The sequence below is a fragment of the Dryas octopetala genome, chromosome 4 (genome assembly GCF_963921425.1).
Source record: "Dryas octopetala chromosome 4, drDryOcto1.1, whole genome shotgun sequence".
Classification (NCBI taxonomy): Eukaryota; Viridiplantae; Streptophyta; class Magnoliopsida; order Rosales; family Rosaceae; genus Dryas; species Dryas octopetala.
Window position 1 is genome coordinate 22264607 of NC_141369.1, and position 20316 is coordinate 22284922.

The 20316-nt window shown below is 36.4% G+C and overlaps 4 protein-coding genes and 6 non-coding genes across 11 annotated transcripts; all 10 read right to left on the bottom strand.

Moving 5' to 3' along the window:
- Positions 1–38: 38 nt before the first annotated feature.
- LOC147288260 (external alternative NAD(P)H-ubiquinone oxidoreductase B3, mitochondrial-like) lies at positions 39–2996 on the bottom strand. The gene is made up of 10 exons (XM_086240066.1): positions 2911–2996; positions 2439–2721; positions 2132–2341; positions 1790–2040; positions 1459–1678; positions 1252–1356; positions 803–1060; positions 594–715; positions 248–367; positions 39–147 (listed from the first exon to the last, which is right to left on the bottom strand). Exons 1-10 carry the CDS (start codon positions 2994–2996, stop codon positions 60–62), a joined length of 1743 nt encoding a protein of 580 aa, XP_086096192.1. The 3' UTR covers positions 39–59.
- A 2362-nt stretch (positions 2997–5358) lies between these two features.
- On the bottom strand, positions 5359–10207 carry LOC147288261 (external alternative NAD(P)H-ubiquinone oxidoreductase B1, mitochondrial-like). Its single transcript, XM_086239570.1, has 10 exons — positions 9997–10207; positions 9145–9421; positions 8749–8955; positions 8296–8546; positions 7819–8038; positions 7511–7615; positions 6896–7156; positions 6659–6780; positions 5946–6065; positions 5359–5843 (listed from the first exon to the last, which is right to left on the bottom strand). Exons 1-10 carry the CDS (start codon positions 10083–10085, stop codon positions 5756–5758), a joined length of 1740 nt encoding a protein of 579 aa, XP_086095696.1. The 5' UTR covers positions 10086–10207; the 3' UTR covers positions 5359–5755.
- A 2617-nt stretch (positions 10208–12824) lies between these two features.
- Positions 12825–12932, bottom strand: LOC147288262 (small nucleolar RNA snoR97). The gene has a single exon (XR_015122114.1). It is a non-coding gene; the product is annotated as a small nucleolar RNA snoR97 (small nucleolar RNA).
- Positions 12933–13061: 129 nt separating this feature from the next.
- On the bottom strand, positions 13062–13176 carry LOC147288263 (small nucleolar RNA Z278). The gene has a single exon (XR_015122176.1). It is a non-coding gene; the product is annotated as a small nucleolar RNA Z278 (small nucleolar RNA).
- Positions 13177–13263: 87 nt separating this feature from the next.
- LOC147288264 (small nucleolar RNA Z278) lies at positions 13264–13378 on the bottom strand. Its single transcript, XR_015122175.1, has one exon. It is a non-coding gene; the product is annotated as a small nucleolar RNA Z278 (small nucleolar RNA).
- Positions 13379–13441: 63 nt separating this feature from the next.
- On the bottom strand, positions 13442–13533 carry LOC147288265 (small nucleolar RNA Z223). Its single transcript, XR_015122141.1, has one exon. It is a non-coding gene; the product is annotated as a small nucleolar RNA Z223 (small nucleolar RNA).
- An 85-nt stretch (positions 13534–13618) lies between these two features.
- Positions 13619–13707, bottom strand: LOC147288266 (small nucleolar RNA U36a). The gene has a single exon (XR_015122199.1). It is a non-coding gene; the product is annotated as a small nucleolar RNA U36a (small nucleolar RNA).
- Positions 13708–13944: 237 nt separating this feature from the next.
- Positions 13945–14090, bottom strand: LOC147288267 (small nucleolar RNA snoR134). Its single transcript, XR_015122191.1, has one exon. It is a non-coding gene; the product is annotated as a small nucleolar RNA snoR134 (small nucleolar RNA).
- Positions 14091–15012: 922 nt separating this feature from the next.
- Positions 15013–17732, bottom strand: EMB1923 (embryo defective 1923). 2 transcript variants are annotated; one of them, XM_086241439.1, is made up of 3 exons: positions 17335–17732; positions 15934–16068; positions 15013–15729 (listed from the first exon to the last, which is right to left on the bottom strand). In XM_086241439.1, the coding sequence occupies exons 1-3, from the start codon at positions 17681–17683 to the stop codon at positions 15377–15379; spliced, it is 837 nt and encodes a 278-aa protein (XP_086097565.1). In that variant the 5' UTR covers positions 17684–17732; the 3' UTR covers positions 15013–15376. The 2 variants fall into 2 exon arrangements, with proteins under 2 accessions (XP_086097565.1, XP_086097564.1); XM_086241438.1 differs by having other exon boundaries at positions 15013–16068.
- A 438-nt stretch (positions 17733–18170) lies between these two features.
- LOC147288269 (Tetratricopeptide repeat (TPR)-like superfamily protein) lies at positions 18171–20163 on the bottom strand. Its single transcript, XM_086242320.1, has one exon. It carries the CDS (start codon positions 20150–20152, stop codon positions 18860–18862), a length of 1293 nt encoding a protein of 430 aa, XP_086098446.1. The 5' UTR covers positions 20153–20163; the 3' UTR covers positions 18171–18859.
- Between the last annotated feature and the right edge of the window lie 153 nt (positions 20164–20316).

Consider the following 20316-nt stretch of genomic DNA (forward strand, 5'->3'; position numbering starts at 1 on the left):
TGGAAGACAAAAATGGTGGAAATAAAGTTCTAGTGTGATACATGCTCTCCCATCTGGTCTCAAATGCGACTTGAGTCCCTCCCAAATATGAATCGCCTTCCCCAATCAGAAACCACCAACACCCTTGTGCGCCAACTCACTAGCTTGCTGTAAATAATTAGAGAATTGTCAGAGAATGGTGAATTGGTGATAAACAAGCTTACCACCAATTTAAGCCAGTGAAAGCAAATCTATATCAGAAATTTACCTGGCATATACTGAGTACCAGAGCCACTGGGTGCTATGACCAATTGAAACCCAATCTCCTGGAAGCTGAGCTGCAGTTTGTTCTCCTCCCAGAGGGGCAAATTGCCCAAAGTGCTTATACCTTGGGTTCAATCATAGCAGAAGTTCAGTTGCACAGGAAGTGGTAGAGGAGCAAGCCAACAAAACATGAAGACAATGAAATGGCCACAGATATCAGAATTGCCAAATGCTATCAGACTCAAAATATACCAAACTGCTCAACTCCAGCTTTCATATTCGGATCATGGATCATGATGTCTTGCACAGAAAAGATGTTTGACAAGAAATCGGCAAGAAAAAAATTGCACCTGAAGGGCTGAAAACGGTGGCGTCCCTCGCCCCTAAACCTGAGGGGACCTTCAGGGTACTTGTTACACTCCTCCATGCGGTTGAAACAGTTGGCAAGGTAGGCACCTTGTTGAGCAGCTACCTAGAATTATGAACGAGTTAACAGATACGAAGATGTCATCAAATTAAAAAAAGGAAGTCAACTAACTATATGTAATTAGTTCATCACCTGGGCTGTTGCGGGAAGATTTTTCATCTGAGAATCTGCTTGCGACAGAGCTGCTTTGAAGGTTTCAATATCTATTTCAGTGGACTGCCAACTCTTTTTCAGTAAGTCATCAATATTCCTCATCTGTTTGCTCTTCAAATAAAGCTGCAATTGAGGATACCTCTCCATAAGGTCCCCAACAACTTCTTGAAACTCCTTAAGATTTAAAGTACCAGTGTTGTTCTTGTCTGCCTTCTTGAATATCAATGCAACATCTTCCTGGCAACAGATTGGAAACAATAACAAAATCTCATAAATAGAGTTATATTCCAATACTAAAGAAGATAATGTGCTAGCTTATGAATAACGACTCAATAAATGTGATGTGTCAGTGTTTCATTTATTCAAATTTGGATTTACAATCTTTCGAACAATGACACATACACTGATACACAGAGAGCAATATATACCATGACCCTGCGTTGATTTATTGTTGCACAATCACCCAGAGCATATACGTCATCACATCCTTGCACCCTCAGCCATTCATCAGTAGCCAGAACACGCCTGTTTGTCTATGCTCAAACAAGTACAACATTGATTATTAATCCATGAAGTGCTATCAAACCCAAATTAGTCATGCCCAACCCAACAATTGAAGCAAGAAATTAACTTACCTGACCAATCTGCTTCATAAAATCAGTAACCTCAGGGCGTGGCCCAATACCAGTTGCCCAGAGAACCATCCCATAAGGTAGAGCTGAAACTTGGCCAGTTGCTCTTTCTTTGGTGGAGATTTCCTTTTCAGATACTTTTACAACCATTGAACCTGTTTTTACAACAATACCATCTCTGGAGAACTTTTCTTCAGCAAATTCAGTAATTCTCGTGTCAAACCTGTCAAACCAAATTGACCCACCAAGTGCAATATATAATTAACCTGCACCATTCATTCAAATCCTAATATATAAAAATTGAAGTACGTGCATTCATGCATGCATGGCTTACATGTTCAAAATATGATCGCTTGCCTCAATTACAGTAATATTTACGTCATCTTTAACTGTAGGGTATAAATTAGCTAAATCCTCAACTACAAAGTCATGAAGCTCTGCAGCAAACTCCACACCTGCTGGACCACCACCAACAACTACGAAATGCAACATCTTCTTCCTCTCTTCTTCACTCACGCAAGGAAGACTTGCCCTTTCAAAACAGTCAATCACAGACTGACGGATCTTCAGAGCATCTTCTATTCCCTGCAAATTAATCGAACCCCAGCAGCAATAATTCAATTTCAATTCTTCTCCATAATCCATAATCATAATTTGTGGAGTCATCATCTTATACCTTCAAGAAATGAGCGTGCTCCTCAACACCAGGGGTGTTAAATGTGTTTGCTTTGGCTCCTACGCCAATGATCAGGTAGTCATAATCGACACTAAACTCGGCTTCTTTCCCACCCAAATTTTTGTCTTGGGTTGATCGACAGTAAACTTTCTTCTTGTGTGGGTCGATTTTGTAACATGCCGCTTCCCTAAAGTGTACATCTAAACCTTTCTGCCAATTTCAAATGATCAAGGAAAGCCTTTTGATTAAACAGCTTGGCAGTAAATTAAGGGGTAAATCATTTAATTAATTGTATAGGTATGTGTACCTTCTTAGTAATACAGCGAATTGGTTCAACTATGCTGCGTGCTTCAACCGTGCCACAAGTAACACTTGGTAGCAAAGGAGTGAACAAAAAATAATTATGGGGTGACACCACCTCAACATCATAAGAGGAACTCTTGAGATTTTTCAAGAAACTCACGCCAGCCCAACCAGTTCCAAGTACTACCACCTTTTTTTTCTTGGGCTGTACGCTTTCAACTGCTGCATCAGCATACACAGTGTGGAATGCTCTGGCTTCCTCATGATATGTCGCTAAACCTCCCCCACTGCAATGGTTAAGTACAATTCAGAGAAGAAATTAATTAACATATATATTACATAGGTTAAGGTTCGAATCCTTTTAATATAACAAAAATATATACTAGATTGTCCAAATAAAAAGGCAAACAAAACCCTTCAAAAGCACAAAACTAAAACAACACATATAAGGTGCATGTTAAAGAGATTTTGAAGACCTGACTGTGACAACAACAAGAAGCTTAGACAGGGAGGGGTATTGATGAAAAACCCTAGAGGCTCTTTCAAAGAAAGATCCCCACATTGTGAAACCTAGGATCTGTTTTTGATTCTTTGATCTCCAAAAGAAAAAGAGAAAACTAAAGAGTAAAGACACAATATATATATATATATATATTAATGTTGGAATTAAGCTTTTGGGATTAGCTTAAGTGATGAGGGTGGCGAAAAACTGGGTGTAACAGTTTGTAATGGGCGGGTACGTGAGTGTGGGTTTATACATTGTATGAGGGTTCGAAGCTTAAGGTGTAACTGTCACATAAATAATACAAATCTATTCTTTTGGGTCCGAGGTTGACTTGTCAAACCGGGAAAGTAGGACACGTGTACTTGTCTAAGACAAGGATTTCCTCTCTCATATGCTCGACCACATCCAAATTTATCTTTGGTCTTCACCCATATGCGGATCTTTTACAGTTTCAATCATGTTTTTTCACATTGATATTGTATTTTTTTTTAAACTTTAGTATTTTGGGTTTCCCCAAAATGTTCAAGTTAAACCATAATATGCAGCATCCATAAGTCTCATTCACCACCCATATTATATATTCAAACTAATTCCATATTCTCCCTTTTCCAAAGTGGTGATTCCATTTTTTCTCCATTTTTTTCAATTTCTTTCTAAACCCTTGTCACCTCATCACCTTCTTCATTCAACCAATTTCCTCATATGTTATTACCAATCTGCACATAGGTATTCAACTGTTACAAAAATAGACAATTTTGCCTAAGAGAACGAGCCAACTCCTTTGATTGTGGAAGGGGTATTCAACTCTGCTTCAGCTGGGATCCTAATATACATGGCTCTGGCTGACCTTCTAGCAGCAGATTTTATGAACCCTAGAATGCAAGGCAACCTAAGGATCCAACTTGGGGCTTATCTTTCACTTATATTAGGCTCTGGCTGCATGTCTCTTTTGGCCAAATGGGCCTAAATGCTTCAATGCAATTAGGACTAGATGACATAGGCATGCTTCTTTGTGCTTTGTTTTTTAGGCTTCTGTGTCTGCTCTTCTTTTGAAATGTCTAGTGGAATTTGATAATGCCCAATATGTCTACCAGAGCAACCTAATTCTTCCACTCACAACAAAATTTTAGAAATATTGAATGAATATAGGAATCATATTTTAATCCAATAACATGGGATACATGTCATAATAACTCAGTTTAAAAATGTTGAAAGTTACAAGTATTTTTGGTAGAGGTAGTTTCGAAAACCAATGATCTTTATTATACTTTATACAAGACTTTTTTTTTTTGTCGAATTATACAAGACTATCGAATTACGTCATTATGTTGATGTGATATGAGTCATATGACTAATTATTTGAAAAAATATTTATTTTTGTTTTATATTAAAATTCAAAATAATCTTTAAAAAAAACTTCAAATAAAATCAATAAATACGCAATGATACCTTATTAGAAAACACCCAAACAAAGATTTGAAAGTTCATTGTCTTAATGCATTAAGCATTATATTTTCAAAATGAGATTTTGTGAGATTTGAAATGAGTTATATTGACTTTAAAGAAGTTCATGTGCCTATGGCTAAATGCTAGAAATGAATTATGTTTATAGCCTGTTAGTTGTATCACTAATTGAACCTCAAGGCAGACGCCCAGTGAATGTTATACAAGACTAATTGATATTCTTTCATTGCAAAACGTTATTCGTATTCATCAGTTCCTTTTGTAAACATTTAGAAGTCCATTAAGCCCTGATTATGATTTCAGGAAATTGAAATTTTATTGTCCAGCTAACTGAGTAAACCGCTGTGATGTACTGGTATGGATAGATTGAGCATATAAAATAGGAGTTTCTGTTATGATGGAAGGAAAATAAGGGCTAGTTAGGAAAACAGGAGTGCAGAAAATCAAATAGAAGGAGAAGATAAATCTAGGCACTATGCCCTGATTCCCATGTGAATCACATGTAGGACTGTATTGCATCACAGATTCTCTAAGAAACCTTCACAACTTCAGAAGACATTCTCTGATTAATTTGATTAGTTTTTCTGCTAAGATTTGGAAAGGGAGTTATTAATTGTTTTTCTATAAGTTGCTTGCCTATTATTTGATCAAGGGTGTTATACATTTGAACTCAAATAGGTTCAAGTGACATGTCCCCCTATTCTCTCAAATTGTTGAGTGGATTTCTTGCTGTTATATCGGTCAGCATAGTTATCACATTTTATATATACTTGGCGATGAAGGAACCTTCGGATAAACATGAGCTATCATTGCGACTTACAGTATGTAGTATTGAAAAGAATAATAAACAATACTAAGATGTAATTAAAAAAGAAAATATACCAAAAGCTTATTCGTGCTGATAACGTGTTATAAACTAGAAAGAAAATATAGAAAACTGAAATGGTAAGGAGTGTTTCTTGAATAGTTTGTGTATTCCATCTTTGGTAGAGGTGCCTATTTATAGGCTTACAATGATAGGATGGTTAATACAAAATCATTAACCACCCATAAATTTGTAAGTTACAAATCACTAATTACCACCATTAGTACATAGGTTACAAGAATTTCATTAAGACATAGGTTACACAATAATGATGGTATGGTAATGGTGGTCATCCACACATTAAACCTTAAGATTTATAAAACCATGAATGGTTTTTGTTCTACAGCCTACAGGAATCTCTCTCAAATACAATACAAAAATACACAATAATTATATACAAAGCAGGTGCAAACACACTCCTATAGTCCTATGGCACACCAATACACCTACTGACAAATTTGCATGTGCCAGAAATTATAGTTTGGCCTCAAATACGGCTTGAATCTCTTCCAAAAATAAATCTCCTCGTCCAATCTGATACCACTAGGACCCTTGTGCGCCAGCTCACTTGCTTGCTGAATAATAATAAAACAAAACAGAAATTATATGAAACCTTCAATCATGAATATATATTATTACAATTTCAACAAGCAACCAAGCAAGCAAATGAAGATCACCTTGCATATACAGAATACCAGAGCCACTGGGTGCTATGACCAATGGAAACCCAGTCTCCAGGCAGCTCTGCCGCTGCTTCTTCTCCCCCCAAGGGAGCAAATTGCCCGAAATGCTTGTACCTAGTGATTCAAAAGTTACGAGAATCTCATTGGCTAGGAAAGGCATAAGAAATAAAATGGTATAAAACTAACTCTAGAGCTACAGATTTTTACTCGTAAAGTGGATAGCTGTCAATGAGCTAGTTATGAATATCAACAAGAATGTTGTGAATATATACGTTGAGATTTGTTAGCAAGTTAGCATGACAAATGGTCAAGCCACTTATGGAACTTCTTGAAATCATTCCCAATTTCAGAATGTGTAGCAGTTGCTTCCATTCCATATACTCAACATTAGGGATGCAAATTTCGTGAAATAAGTTATATGTGATCGAACTGCAAATGGATGAAAATATTTTCACAAAATGCCATCAAGGCACATCTTTGTATTGTTTTTCAGCTGTTCTTTGTGGACTGGTGAACAGCCATCAACCAAGAAGGTCGATTCAACAGTTGGATAGGGTTCACATTCTAATATTTAAATTCAAATACGGTTAAAACACAAGCAAAAAGGGAAAAAAAAAAATCATCTCAACTTTGTAATGTCGTTAAATGAAATATATGATGCTTCATAGATGGTGCAAATGAGGGAAGCCTCAAAGTATATTGCATACCGGAAGGGACGAAACTGGTGTTTCCCAGAACCTCTAAAACGTCGAGGACCTTCTGGATTCTCTTCAGACTGCTCTTTCCGGTTAAAGCAGTTAGAAAGATATGTACCCTGCTGAGCAGCAACCTGAATGCCAAAAGAGCATAAAACTAGGGTCCATTTCTTATACTTTGATGGCATCAAGTCATAACTTATAAACAAGACAACAGTTTACACCAACCAGAAGATTTAAGGCATATACCTGTGCAGTTGCAGGCAGACTCTTCATTTGTGAATCTACATGAGAAAGGGCCAACTTAAATTCTTCAATATTCACTTCCTTCCTAACATTCCCCTCGGGATCTCTCAATAGATCTGTCACATCCAGATGCTTGCTCTTTAAATAGAGATCCACTTGAGGGTACCTTATGATGATGTCGTCAACAACATCTTGAAATTCACTAACTGTTAAGGTACCAGAGTTATCTGTGTCCGCAGCCTTAAATATGCTTAAGATATCTTCCTACAGACAAACAAGAGAATAATTAATTATAATTTATAACAATAGTGTGGATATATGTTCCACTTGCGCCTCATAAAGCAACGAAAGCTTCAGTTCAAAAGACGAGGTATAAATCAATGCAGATGAATCAAGAAAAATAAGATGACTCAGTGCCAACTGGACCAAGTCACCTGCAGCTTGATCAAAATTACTGGCCAAGAGCCTTGTTTCATCAAAACATTCCAAAGCCATATCTGTAATATATTTTCTGACTTCAAGAGGTTGTTACAACATACCACATCATAATAGAAACAAGGCTGCCAGCACTTCTGAGAATCTAGTAGTGAATATAAAGGAGGCAAAGGTTTTGCATACCATGATTTTACGTTGATCAATTGTAGCACAATCACCAATGGCATACACATTTTCACATCCCTTTACACGCAGCCATTCATCAGTTACTAGAATACGTCTATTAACCTGCACATGGAGCAGAACAAAATTATGGTTGAGCATGTCAGTCATGGAGACAATCCTGATTGACTTATCAAGACTGTAGTTTGCAATATTAGTCCACATAGATGGTGAAAAACCTATCTGAGTCATGTGACAAGACCAATTGATTATATGGTCAATTTTGCATTTCTCAGTCTCCGTATGTGCATAAAATTTATAGAACAAACCTGCCCAATTTTTTCCATAAAGTCCCTCACAACTGGACGAGTTCCAACACCAGTAGACCACACAACCAACCCATGCGGTACAGAGCAGATCTCTCCCTTTGATTTCACCTTCATTGTGATTTCCTTATCAGAAACATTGACAACCTGACATCCTGTTTGAACATCAATACCATCTCTTTGAAACTTCTGCTCAGCAAAAGAACTAATTCTTTCATCAAACCTATAAGGAGAGGATGTGAAGTTTAAATGAGTTCCCTGTTCTGAATTTTCCTAATAAGAAAAGTTTCAAACCATGAAAAGGTGAGCTTCCTTGATTGGTATAGTTTATTGATCTCATGCTTACAATATTATAAAGACAAAATACCTAAGAAGACACATTGTGAAGCTGCACAGCATTAAGTAGGGAATATAACTTCATTTTTAACTCTGGTTTCCAAAAGCAATCAATGTATAAAAATGCGAGTGAATCCTTCTTACATGCTCAAGATGTGATCTCCTGATTGGATCAGTGTTATTTTCACAAGATCCTTAACCTTAGGATATAACTTGACTAAATCTTCATGGAAAAAATCATGCAGCTCTGCAGCAAATTCCACACCAGTAGGACCCCCTCCAACAATTACAAAATGAAGATTTCTCCTCCTCTCCTCTTCACTTAGACCTGGAAGCACAGCCATTTCAAAGCAATCTATCACACTCCTACGGATCTTTTGAGCATCTTCTACTTCCTGCACGTGAAGTAAAAAATGCTTCATTAGGTAATGCCAGATCAGCACATCATGAAAGAAGACTAAGAGCAACTTGATTTTCTTGACAAACTTCAAGAGACATGAAGGTCGTTTAGAAAATTTCAACAAGCAACCTAATTTAAAAGCATTAATATGATCAATAGCTGCACAGCTCAACTTGCATGAAAAATAACTCACTTGCCTTCAGAAAATGACAGTTCTCCATGACACCAGGGGTGTTAAAAGTGTTTACTTGTGCTCCCAAAGCTATGACCAGGTAGTCATATTCCAGGGAAAATTCACAATTTCCCACCAAGTTGTTGTCAGGATTAGCCCGGAGGGAAACATTTTTATTAGCAGCATCAATCTTGATACATTCTGCCTCCCAAAATTTGACCTCTCCATTTCTCTGCCGGGACATAGAAGTAATACACACATGCACATATAACTATTAAATAAGTAAATAGTATTACAAGAAAGAAAAGTGGCAACTGCATTAATTTCCGTCATGACATTATCATCTTTGCCAACGTGTACATATATACATGTGTTTGTGTATGCATAAAGAATTCTTCCAGCTGTTGAATGTGTCCCTTACCTTCTTTATAATATTTCGAACTGGTTCTACTATGCTTCGTGCTTCAACTGTGCCACACGTGACGCTAGGCAACAAAGGCGTAAACGCAAAATAATTTCGGGGTGAAACAACCTGAATTTCATAAGCTGAAGCATCCAGATGCTTAAGGAAACTAGTACCGGCCCATCCTGTCCCAAGCACCACCACTCTCTTTTTCCTAGACTCATTTTGATTATGATCCGCACTAGGAGAGCCAATGTCGGATTGTGATTCTGCATATGCCACGAAACCTCCACTACTGCAATAATCCCCCAAAAAGAATGCCTATGATCAACAATGAGGATAAGTAGGCAAAGCAAAGGTGTTTTTTTTTTTTTTTTTTCTTTTTGTAGAGATTGTACAGCTTGTCTATAACAATATAAACGGCTGTCATCTCTAATGACGCAAGAAGAGCTACTGTGTATCAGTATGTGTTTATGAAAGTTTATTTTGATTTTTAACTAATAAAAATGGCATTAAGAAACTAATGTACCCCTTGAACATCAACAATTAATGACTAAATCTACTTAGATCTATACAGTATTTGTACTCTTGTACAGACTAATTAAGCAAAGGAATAACGTGACTTCACTTCTTTGCCCACAGTAAAAGATCATATCAAATGAACAAAATTAGATGAAACTGATGAAATAAGCACAATTAAGATTCACATTAAAAATTAAAAATTTCTTTCCTCTAATCAAATTTGCTAATCCCTTTTCTAGTCCTACATTTTTCTCAGAAGGCAAACAGATCGAAGAGAAACACGGAAAACAAGAAATGAGGGGGAAATGAATGAATCAAACAAGAGAATTAAAGCAGAGAATTGAGAACCTGAGAGTACCGAACATTAGAAGCTTGGAGGCAACAGGGTGGCCATGGAGAGCTCTTGAAGCTCTGGTGAAGAAGGACGAAATCGTCATTTTGAGAAAGTTGACCAGAATTGACTAATTGAGAAGCTATTCAAGAAGACCACTCAGTGAGGAAGAGACTGACTCCTCAAATCACTCCACAATGAAAGAGAGTATGTTAGAGCGATGAGAATAGCGAGTGACTGTCAGCGCGCTGTCTAACTAAGAAACTTCTATTAAAACTCATTATCTAAATGGACACGTGGTTCTTGCTTCATTCAGTTGTTAACTGAATGCATGAGCCGTTGTATGGTCGGACAGTGCCTCTGCTGGCTGTAGTTGCGTTAAGTTCGACACGTGTACGTATCATATTATTTTTACTTATGTTTTGAGAAAATGACAAAATCCCTTGAGAATTAAATACTACACGTGGCACTTATTACTCAGGATTCCCAACTATACTCGTATTCTTTTTTAATTTGAAATGATTAATTAAATAATGAAATTTCTCATTATGCATGATTGCATGAAGATACGAACATTTTTTTTTAAGCCAATAAGATACGAACATCTTTAACAAAAGAAAATATCAGCTTTCAAATCATGTGAGTTTGGGAGGATTTTTCAAACCAAAAGATAAAAGTAATTATTCATATAAAAAATTCAAACTAATTTAATCTTAAAACATATACAAGTTTGCACCCACAAGGCGACAAATGAAAAGATCACTTAATTAGTTGTAAAAAAAATATTTTATAAATTTATTGTATGTAAAAATTATTTCTATTAAAATGCGCCAATCCCCAGTTAGTTTGTAAATTTCCATCTAACAATTTTGAAATATTCATAGGCGACCAATGGGTGCACTAAGCCATACTACCAACAACTGCCATCACCTTAATTGGAAGAATGATATCTGTATAAATATCCATCAATTATTAAGCCATGAAATATTGAAATATTTTCCTTCTTTTGTTTGGAACGGGGCCCAAAAAACACATGGTGAATGGCCAGCAGGAATATATTGGCTGCCGACCACAATTATTAACTCTTTATATTATTATACTTGTATCAGTTTGATCAACATATTTTTAATTTAAAAAATTCAGATTTTTAACTTTTTTAATTTTATCAATTAAAGTAATTTCGTCAATTTACTCGGTAAATTGATATAAGTGATGGACATATGACTATTATTTTTTCATCAATAAGGACTCTTCATGATGAAGATTTGACTTTGTATAAACGAAGTTTTACATGAAAAGCGAGCAAATTCATAAAATTACCTCAATTGGTAAAATTAAAAAATCAAGTATTTAAAATTTTCAAATTAAAAGTCTGAGGAGCAAACTGATACAAATATAATAATCTTAAGAATAAAATAGCATTTATCTCCTAATATTATGGGTTGTACACTTGTACATAGAGACAGCTGCTTCACTACAGTAGGGTCTAATATCGTTTTTTTGTCTCTCTTTACAACAAAGACTTTAATTTAAAATCTAGGACCCCAATGGCCAAAAAAAAAAGTGTTGAATGGGCCTCTGTAAAGAACAACCCAGCCCAAAGCTAAAGGCCGAACAAAGAACAAACTAACCCAAAAATAAAGGGTCAAACAAAGAACAGCCTAGCCCAAAATAAAGTATAAGATCCATCATTTTCCCCTTCTCCACTTCATACATTAGGAACATGTATCACAACTTCACAAGCGCAAAATCTGAGAAAATACCACATGAATATTTGAGTATTCAGATAAAAGGGAGGGGAGACCCTGGTCAGGTACTCGAAAAAGCCAGTGAATAATCCAAAATCACCTACTCTATTTTAGTAGCATCTGTCCTTCTCGGCTTGCTGTAGTCAACGGTCCGCTTCCTTTAACGAGAGTTGGTCTTCCTAATCCACGAATATTGTCCGTTATCCTTTACTTGTTTAGTGGCTTCCCTCTGAGGCAGGAATTGTCTGTTTCAGTATTTACTCTTATAAACGGTCGCAAATGATTATGTATTACAATTCATACATTATTGTATTAAGTTGAATTATAATTCGTAACTAGTCGAATTACCCTTTGTACCTTAATTTACAATTCATACCATGATGTGTTATAATTCTCTTTTTTTAGGGTTTCATATTTAATAGTATTAAAAGCCAAGAGTTATTTACACAATTTAAAATTACACACATACCTCCTAAAATAGTGTAATTTCAATTTGGTCCATTGTTATGATTTTTGTCAAATAATTTATAGATTATTGAAATTTAAAGACATCTTAACATTTTTATTTATCAAATTGTCAAATTTATTATATTTTTGATCATGGACTTTACAACCATTTCAATTTCAATTTTAATCATGTATTTTACACATTGTTAGTGATTCAATGTCTAATGTAACAAATTAATTCAAATTTCAATGACCAAAATCATAATAATTGAAACTACATAATCAAAGTGAAACCAAATTCAAACCATAGAAACCAAAAGTAAATTTAATTCAACAGTTTGTAAACTACTTACAAGTACAAAAGTGAACTTTAACCTTGTAACAATGTTTACAAAATCTCATCTTCATTACATTAATGCAATACACACATCCAACAGCTCCACTTCCAATCGGAAAGAATTCATGGCTCACTGGAATAACCCAACCAAACTTATCAATGATTAGCTCAGCCTCGCAAAAAGTGATTGGAAAGGATTACATTACAATCATGGACAAACTACAAGAAATGCATTTTTTATCTGACTTAAAATTGCATTGTTGTATATATAGACGATAAACACCTACAAATTTTTAAATAAAATTACTTGATTGGATGTAGTGTTGTTGTTTAACTCCAGTCTCCAAGAACAATTGGAGATGAAGCTGATAGACAACACACAATTTGTGAGTTTTTCAGACCCTACACCTACTCAGTCAGGATAAGAGTATAGTTAAAACTCAAAATTAAAATCAGATTATCAAGGAACACAAAATCATAAAACAACATTGACAGATCAAAACACATTAGTTGATTAATTTAACCAGTTCAAAACACAAAAGCTAATGCAGCCTCAGTCACAAGTTTCTGTCAAAGGAACGTAGCTTCCACGAGTAGGTTCTCCCTGCAAAACAGGGTCTCGATTCCACAACGCCTCAAACACGTTGGATTGTAACATCATTGGCATATATAAACAAACAAATATTCAACAATACCCAAAAGATTTAAGTAATTAATACAAAATTTGAATGTAATTTACATAAAACATTAAAACCTCAGTTAAATCCATTAATGTCATATGAATGTGGCTTCACCAAGGGGTTCTCCCTGTAAAACAGGGTCTCGGATCCACAACACCTCCAACAAGCGGATTGTATCATCATAGGCTAGAAAGACAACTATTTCTAATACGATAAAAAAATCAAAATTTTTAAAAACTAGATTAATAATTGAAGGCTCAGAGTATGAAACAGCTCTCTCTATCAAGAATTTTCTGAAGCAGAACTGGCATAAAGCTGTGAAATTAGTCATCACTGCCTAAATGATTAAAACTGCAAACATTTCAATGAAATGACAAACATAAAAAGCACAAATAACAAGATTCTCAGATTCAAAAAGCACAAAACTTGGCTCATATCAAGAAATTCAACCATTGATTATCAAGCTATGCTTCATAGATTACTCTCAGAAGCGCGGATAATTAGTAATCATCGCCAATAATTCAATTAAAAAAATAAACTGAATTTGAAGATCGAAAGAGTAAAAATTTAGCGGACGTTTTTAGAGGCAAAACTATGAGAACAGATAAACCCCCACGTTGACACCGCAATCGTTGTTCGCCTCCATGACTAGCTTTGTTTTCAGAGATTTTTGTTTATAGAAAAACAAGCTTAAGGTGTGTCGAGGCGAAGAACTGAAAATTAACGAAGGAGTAAGGGACTAAGAGATAGATTAGATGTAGCCGTTGCTTTGACACAGATCCAGCCGTGGAAAAATAGCGAGGCTAAACTGCAACACTGAACGGCGACGTTTTAGCACGAGCATTGGGGCTTTCTTCCTCAATGAGATCTCTAAGAGAAGCCCGGGGTGCAACGTGCGTAAACAGAATTAGATAGATACGTAAAAGAAAAAGACCTTAAAAACTCACATACCAGAATTGGAATTGAACTGAACTACATCTATAGGAGAGGCTACGCTAGGTTTCGGTGGTGGAGGTTTTGATATGAAGTTAGAGGAGCCCTTGGGTTGGTTTATATAGGGCATCTAAACCCCAACACAAACCCTAGAACAGGCTGTACATTGTGCAATGTCCATTTTGCCCAAGAGTACTCTTTATAAATTAGGGTTAATTACAATTTATACCCCCAAATTACCAGAGGGTTTGCACTTTACCCCAAAACAATTTTTTGACACTTGCATAAAAAAAAAAAAGTTAAATAGACCATTCATAGAGAAAAACAAACAGAAAACTATTTTTTTGACACTTACATAAAAACTTACAAAAAAAAGTGGCATTCTCTCTAAGCATCACATGTGCAAAATTAACAGAGAAAAACTATTTTTTTGACGGATTGAGAATCTTTTGTATGATGAAACATAATATAGGGGTTAACTGTTAAAAAATTTAGTTTAGGAACAAAGTGCAAACCTCCCAATAATTTGGGGAATAAATTGTAATTAACCCTATAAATTATTAATATTTATAAGGGGTGAACATTGAAAGTATTCTTATAAATTTTTTTAAATGAGTAAAATACTTTTTTTATATATATAATTTTTATGACGGTGAAAACAAATAGGAGGATGGGAATATGGGATAAGCAATTTAACGCTAGTAATTTATATTAAAAGAAATTTAATTTTTTTTTTTTTTTCCTCCAAAGTGCTAATGTCTTACTTAGATCCAAATTATAACTGTTTACTAAAAAAATTCGTGTTAAAATACTATAGAATACATTTTTTTTTCCTCTTATTTCCATTTCTCTTGTCTCACTGTTTCCATTTTATCCTTAAAACCAACAGGCAAAACATAGAACTCTCGCTTCGAGCTTTCATTCAATCACATTTTAAAATACACATTTTTCATTACATAAGCACATAGAGGCACAAGTAGGAGTACAACTAAAGAATATGAATAACATGTAAGCTTTTTTGTTACATAAGAACTTACGAGTAAATCTTGAACAAGTACAATCACTGTAAGAGGAAGAGCAAAACTCCTAGAAACTACACAATAACACAGAGTCTAAATTAGAGAGATCACTGAAAGCAGCTGACAAGTACAAAGGGGTATAATGCTGTCACTGCAATCTTGAGACATCTCAAATAAGGCACAAGGTCACTGCACTTGCAGTCCAACATGCAATGTAATGGTATTCGTTGCACTCATACTATCATCCATGTCAAATGCCGGTACCCAGCCCACTTAGCAGCGAGATGAATTCCAATAGCTAAGGCTGCACCAAACAAGGGCATTGGAAGCTTCCTATCAGTCACTAAGATTTCTTCCTTTCTTTCCAAAAGCTTCTTGGAATGGTGAGAAATGGCTAAAGCCAGATATGAGGTGATCGCCAAAAATCTAACCCATGGTTCTCCAACAGCAGCCAGCACAGCTGCCACAGGCAATGCAGATGTAACGTCATCCCTCTTTTTAACAAATCGCGAGTAACCATACAGCCCCACTAGAATCGTCCAGAAGAAAGGCTCTGAGATGTAACCTGTCACAGCTGCATAGCCAACTACACCAGAAAATGTGAGAAGAAAAGGTTGACAGTTTAAGGAGTTTGGAGCAACGGCCTCTGCAATAGCAAGAACAGCGGATGCCAGCATGATAACTGTTGTCAACTCTGGAATTGGAGCATATGCCACAATGCCAGAGTAGAAAGAGCGAACAGCATAGAGCGTTGTTTCTATGACTCTGATTATGGAAGTGATGGGATCACCTATGAAATGGAAGATAAGGGCCAAGATAAGTTCCAAGAGGTATCCCACAAAATGAACAACAGCCACTGCTGCCCTTCTCCAGTTAGATAACTCCAACAAGACAGCTCTCCATGCATAGATGAGGAAGGCCAATGCTGCATGATTAGTGATAAATAGTAGTTAGCCAGCTGCAATGTATGATATGTATTATCGTGACACTTTGTTTTCTCAGAAAAGTATTTCAAAAAAGTTAAGAAAATCAAGTTGCACTGGATGTAAAAACTGACAAAGTACATCCAAACTTCAACCAGCAATTGAATAAAACAATTTGTCTGAGCTTCCGTTGAGGCTTTAAAAAGTTCACTTAACAGGAACAAGAATAGGCTAAGACTAAGCTCACATTAAAAAAGACATCTCACAAATCTGTTTACACAGACTATGCAAGCCAGCACACTCTTCCCTCTGCTTAATAATTCAAAAATGTCTTTAAGTATCCAGATTCAGCAAATCCTTCTATATTCATACAACCACAAGGAAAAACCATTTCTGCAGAATCTTTCAAGCATGATTATGAAGAACTAAGACACATTAATCAGAGCACTCGTCCAAATCAGCTTCCCCACAATTCGTAAAAATAAAATAAAAAATCACACTCCAACATTTTTACTGAAACTAAGTCAATAGCGTTACTTGTGTTGCAGCATATGAAGATTTAGTAACTGATGTTTATGCCAGAGCAGGCAGAAAATAAAAGTATCATAATGGTTAAGTAGTTGCAGAACCCTTCTTTAAAACATATGTACTAACCTAACCTACACATGCTTCTTCTTTCCTTTTTTCTTTACAAGTAATACTGAAAAGTGATGCTATAAGAATTACAAACCTCTAGCCCACTTTTAAGATGTTAGTGAGAAGTTCTTATAATTTGAATTACTCATAATATGTTATATTTGAGTCTTGAAATTTCAGAGTTTATGTAGCAAACATTTATAAATTTGAGGCAGGCATGGTGAGAATGTCAATAAACTTCCTTTTTTCGAAAAGAAATGTCATTAAACTTCCTAACAACAAAGGAACCAAACGCGTTGTATTTATATACAAAAGCAAGTTCCTCAATCATAATGTCAATGATATTGTTGCCCACAATCAGTCAACGGATTATTATCACAGGCAAAATCCAAACAGACAATTTGTTTCACTGATGAAAACAAGGAGAATTCATATATAATGCTACAAAGGTGATTCCTACTTTCCGAGCATTGTCCTTAATTGCATTCAAGACAAGAAAAATCGACTCAACCAATCTCAACTCTTGGACTAGATTAGACCCAGTAAATTGTCACTCCTAAACTTGTAAACTTCCATATATTTTCTCCTATCAACATTTTCTCAGCAAACAAACAGAGAGTGGAACATTTTACCTACAAACCAAGGCCACCTCACAGGAGGGTCAGGAGCTTCTTTGGTCAAGTACCTGAACCGCTCAGGCATAGTACTCTCCTCTCTAGTTTCTTTCTCAGCTTCATCAGCACCATCATTGTTTGCACTCACACAAAGTCTTACATTCCTTTCAAACAAAGACCCAATTCTTATCCTGGAAAACCCAGAAAATTTGAGAGTCTGTTCTGGGTTCAAAGATTGTATTTTGGTTGAAGAGCGAAATGGAATGGTTTGGTTATGAGGTCGAAAGCTGAGAGGAGAAAATGAAGTAATTTTGAGTCTGAGAATAGAGGGGCTTGGAGAGGAGAGGGTGGGAAAGGTAGTCGCCATGGCCTGGGATTAGAGAGGTTTTGCGACCATTATCAGCGATGGAATTGCAGAAATTGGTCGGTTATTGGGGTTTTGAAGGTTGGACCTTTTTTTTGTGTGAATAGTTTGGACCTTTTGTTCTATGAGCCCAAACTTGACAACTATTGAGTCCAGCCCACAAAAACCCTTCGTAAACATTGGATTGTAATTTGCAACTTGGAAATTGCTTTATTACCCAATTGTTTTCCTAGCTTGGTTTTAAACCTCTTGGAGATGAGATAGCATCCTCCCTTTTAACTTTTTCTTTTTCCAATTGGACCAGTTCTGAGTAAAATATAAATAAAAAAATTGGACAGGAAAAGCTTTCTTTGAATAGAAGTGCTTGTTAGGTATGTTACATGAAATGGAGGAATGCATTGGTAAGAACACCTCTAAGACAATGAAACCTCTTGGTTCAGCATTTATACACTGACAAAGCAGCTCAGAGACACAATCTTTGAGCCTTTGACAAAATGCATTAGTGGAAAAAGTGATGCACAGTTCTAAGATTGCAGAGACTTCCATTTGGCATGTTTGATAATAGATGGGACTAAGTAAGTGCTTCATTCTCACAGTCCAAAATAACTGTTGAATTGATATGCATGTCCTGGTCTTCAAAGCAATTGACAGCATCTTCACCGTGTCTTCAAAATTCAGGAAAACCAAGCCAACAGAGAATGAAAATATTGCAGTGCGTGCTCTTTTATTCATGCAAATCAATAGTTGCCGCATCATTTTGGCAAGTGAAAAAAATTTATACTGAGAATCATGAAATAATTTGCTAAAAATGAGGACTATATCAGTAGATACAGTATACAGCCATTTTTGGGCATGGTTTGTAGGCAAGACAGCTCTGAAGACACCTTGAAGCCTTGCCACTGTTTCCAAAAGAAATTCCTTCCACACCATCAGATCTCTCCCAAGAGTACTACTTGTCTACCCTTCAAAATCGTTGATTATATACTTGTTGGGGATGTGCTCAACATCACAAAGTGCTGCATTTTTACACTTCACGCCTTCAAAACTGAATCATATGTAGTTATCAATTGAATCCTTTCTACATAGCTTTCAGTAGTCTGCCACACGGCCCACACCTGTTCAATTTTCTTTCAAAGAGGTGTAGTATGCCACAACTTCCACACCTGTTTATCTACGGTATCAGTCTTGATAAAGCACCCAACTACTTCCAGGTGGTGCCTTCACTCCCTTCTCCTTCATTTCCCTTCTCATTCTCTGAGCTTCCTCGTGCCTTCCTAAGCTACCATAAATCCTTGCCAATAATAAATAATGGGCAGGATTATCAGGCTCAATTTCAGACAGAGCTTTTCCTGCAATCTTCGCAAGCTCCACATCTCCATAAGTTCTACATGCCGAAAGAAGGGCACCCCATGCTTTAGCGGTCGCCTTCAATGGCATTTGCCTTATGACCTCATATGCCTCATATAACCTCCCTGCTCTGCTCAAAACGTCTACTAAACAAGAATAGTGATCACTATTTGCTTGCACACCATAATCTTTATGCATCCGACCAAAATAATGTAGTGCTTCATCAGCTAATCCTTCAGCATGACTACATGCTTTCAGTACTGCAAGAAAAGTAATCTCATCAGGCTTTACTTTAGCCAATTCCATCTCTCCAAAAATTTCCAATGCAGCTCTTGCCTCCCCATGAATTGCATACGCGGATATCAAACTGCTCCAAGCAACCACATCTTTTTTCTTCATACTGTTGAACAGATTGTGTGCATTTACAAGACACCCGCAACGCCCATAGGCCTCCACCAGGCCACTACTCAATTGGGAATGCGAGTCAGTCTCATTCCTTACATTATAACCATGAATTTCTTTAATAAACCTTAAAGCTGCTACGCCAACACAAGCACGTAACAGAGCAAGCAGTGTTATTAAGTCTGGTTTCCATCCCCAAACTTGCATCTTCCTATAAAACTCGATAGCCTTATATGACCCATCATCCAACCCTGACAGCCCGGCTATAATGGGATTATAAGTTGACACATCAGGTTCAACATCCATAGCCTCAAACAATCTCAAAGCATTAGACACATTACCACTACGTGAATAAAGCGATATCATAGCATTCCACACAACAACGTTCCTGTGAGGAATTTCATCAAACAAGTTACGTGCGGCTAAGAGTGACACGCATTTGCCATACAAATCAACGAGAGCAGACGCGACAAATGGGTTTGAGAGGATTGAGGACTTGGTGACATGGGCATGGATGGCAGTGCCGAGTTGCGGGCGGTGGATGGCAGAGCAGGACTTGAGGACTAGAGAGAAGACGTGGGGGTCGAGAGGGAGAGCCAATGAGGCCTGCATGTGGTGAAAAAGGGCAAGGGCTTTGTCATGACAGCCTTGGTTGACGTGAGAGGTTAAGAGCTTGGTGAAAGAAAGCAAGCGTTGGAAGTTTGATAGGGGGTAGGAACCCATGTTGTTTTGGGCTTTCGGGAACAATGACACAAATTTTCTATTATACATTATAAAAACAAAAACATATAAAAACAAAAAAATAGATTCATCCTCAAATTTATATTGTGTAATGACACAAATTACAAGAATACGTAACTAATTAATTTTCTTTTAATCTTAATTAT

Coding starts and splice junctions, on each gene's coding strand:
- LOC147288269 (XM_086242320.1), bottom strand. CDS start 20,152: ATGGGTTCCTACCCCCTATCAAACTTCCAACGCTTGCTTTCTTTCACC.
- LOC147288261 (XM_086239570.1), bottom strand. CDS start 10,085: ATGACGATTTCGTCCTTCTTCACCAGAGCTTCAAGAGCTCTCCATGGC. Junction 7,616..7,818: donor TTATGGAAAAAATTGGGCAG/GTTTGTTCTATA, acceptor CTCCATGTGCAG/GTTAATAGACGTATTCTAGT. Junction 5,844..5,945: donor TGGTATTCTGTATATGCAAG/GTGATCTTCATT, acceptor ATTATTATTCAG/CAAGCAAGTGAGCTGGCGCA.
- LOC147288260 (XM_086240066.1), bottom strand. CDS start 2,996: ATGTGGGGATCTTTCTTTGAAAGAGCCTCTAGGGTTTTTCATCAATAC. Junction 1,679..1,789: donor AGCGATCATATTTTGAACAT/GTAAGCCATGCA, acceptor TTGGTTTGACAG/GTTTGACACGAGAATTACTG. Junction 1,061..1,251: donor TAAATCAACGCAGGGTCATG/GTATATATTGCT, acceptor ATCTGTTGCCAG/GAAGATGTTGCATTGATATT.
- EMB1923 (XM_086241438.1), bottom strand. CDS start 17,683: ATGGCGACTACCTTTCCCACCCTCTCCTCTCCAAGCCCCTCTATTCTC. Junction 16,069..17,334: donor GAGGTGGCCTTGGTTTGTAG/GTAAAATGTTCC, acceptor CTAATCATGCAG/CATTGGCCTTCCTCATCTAT.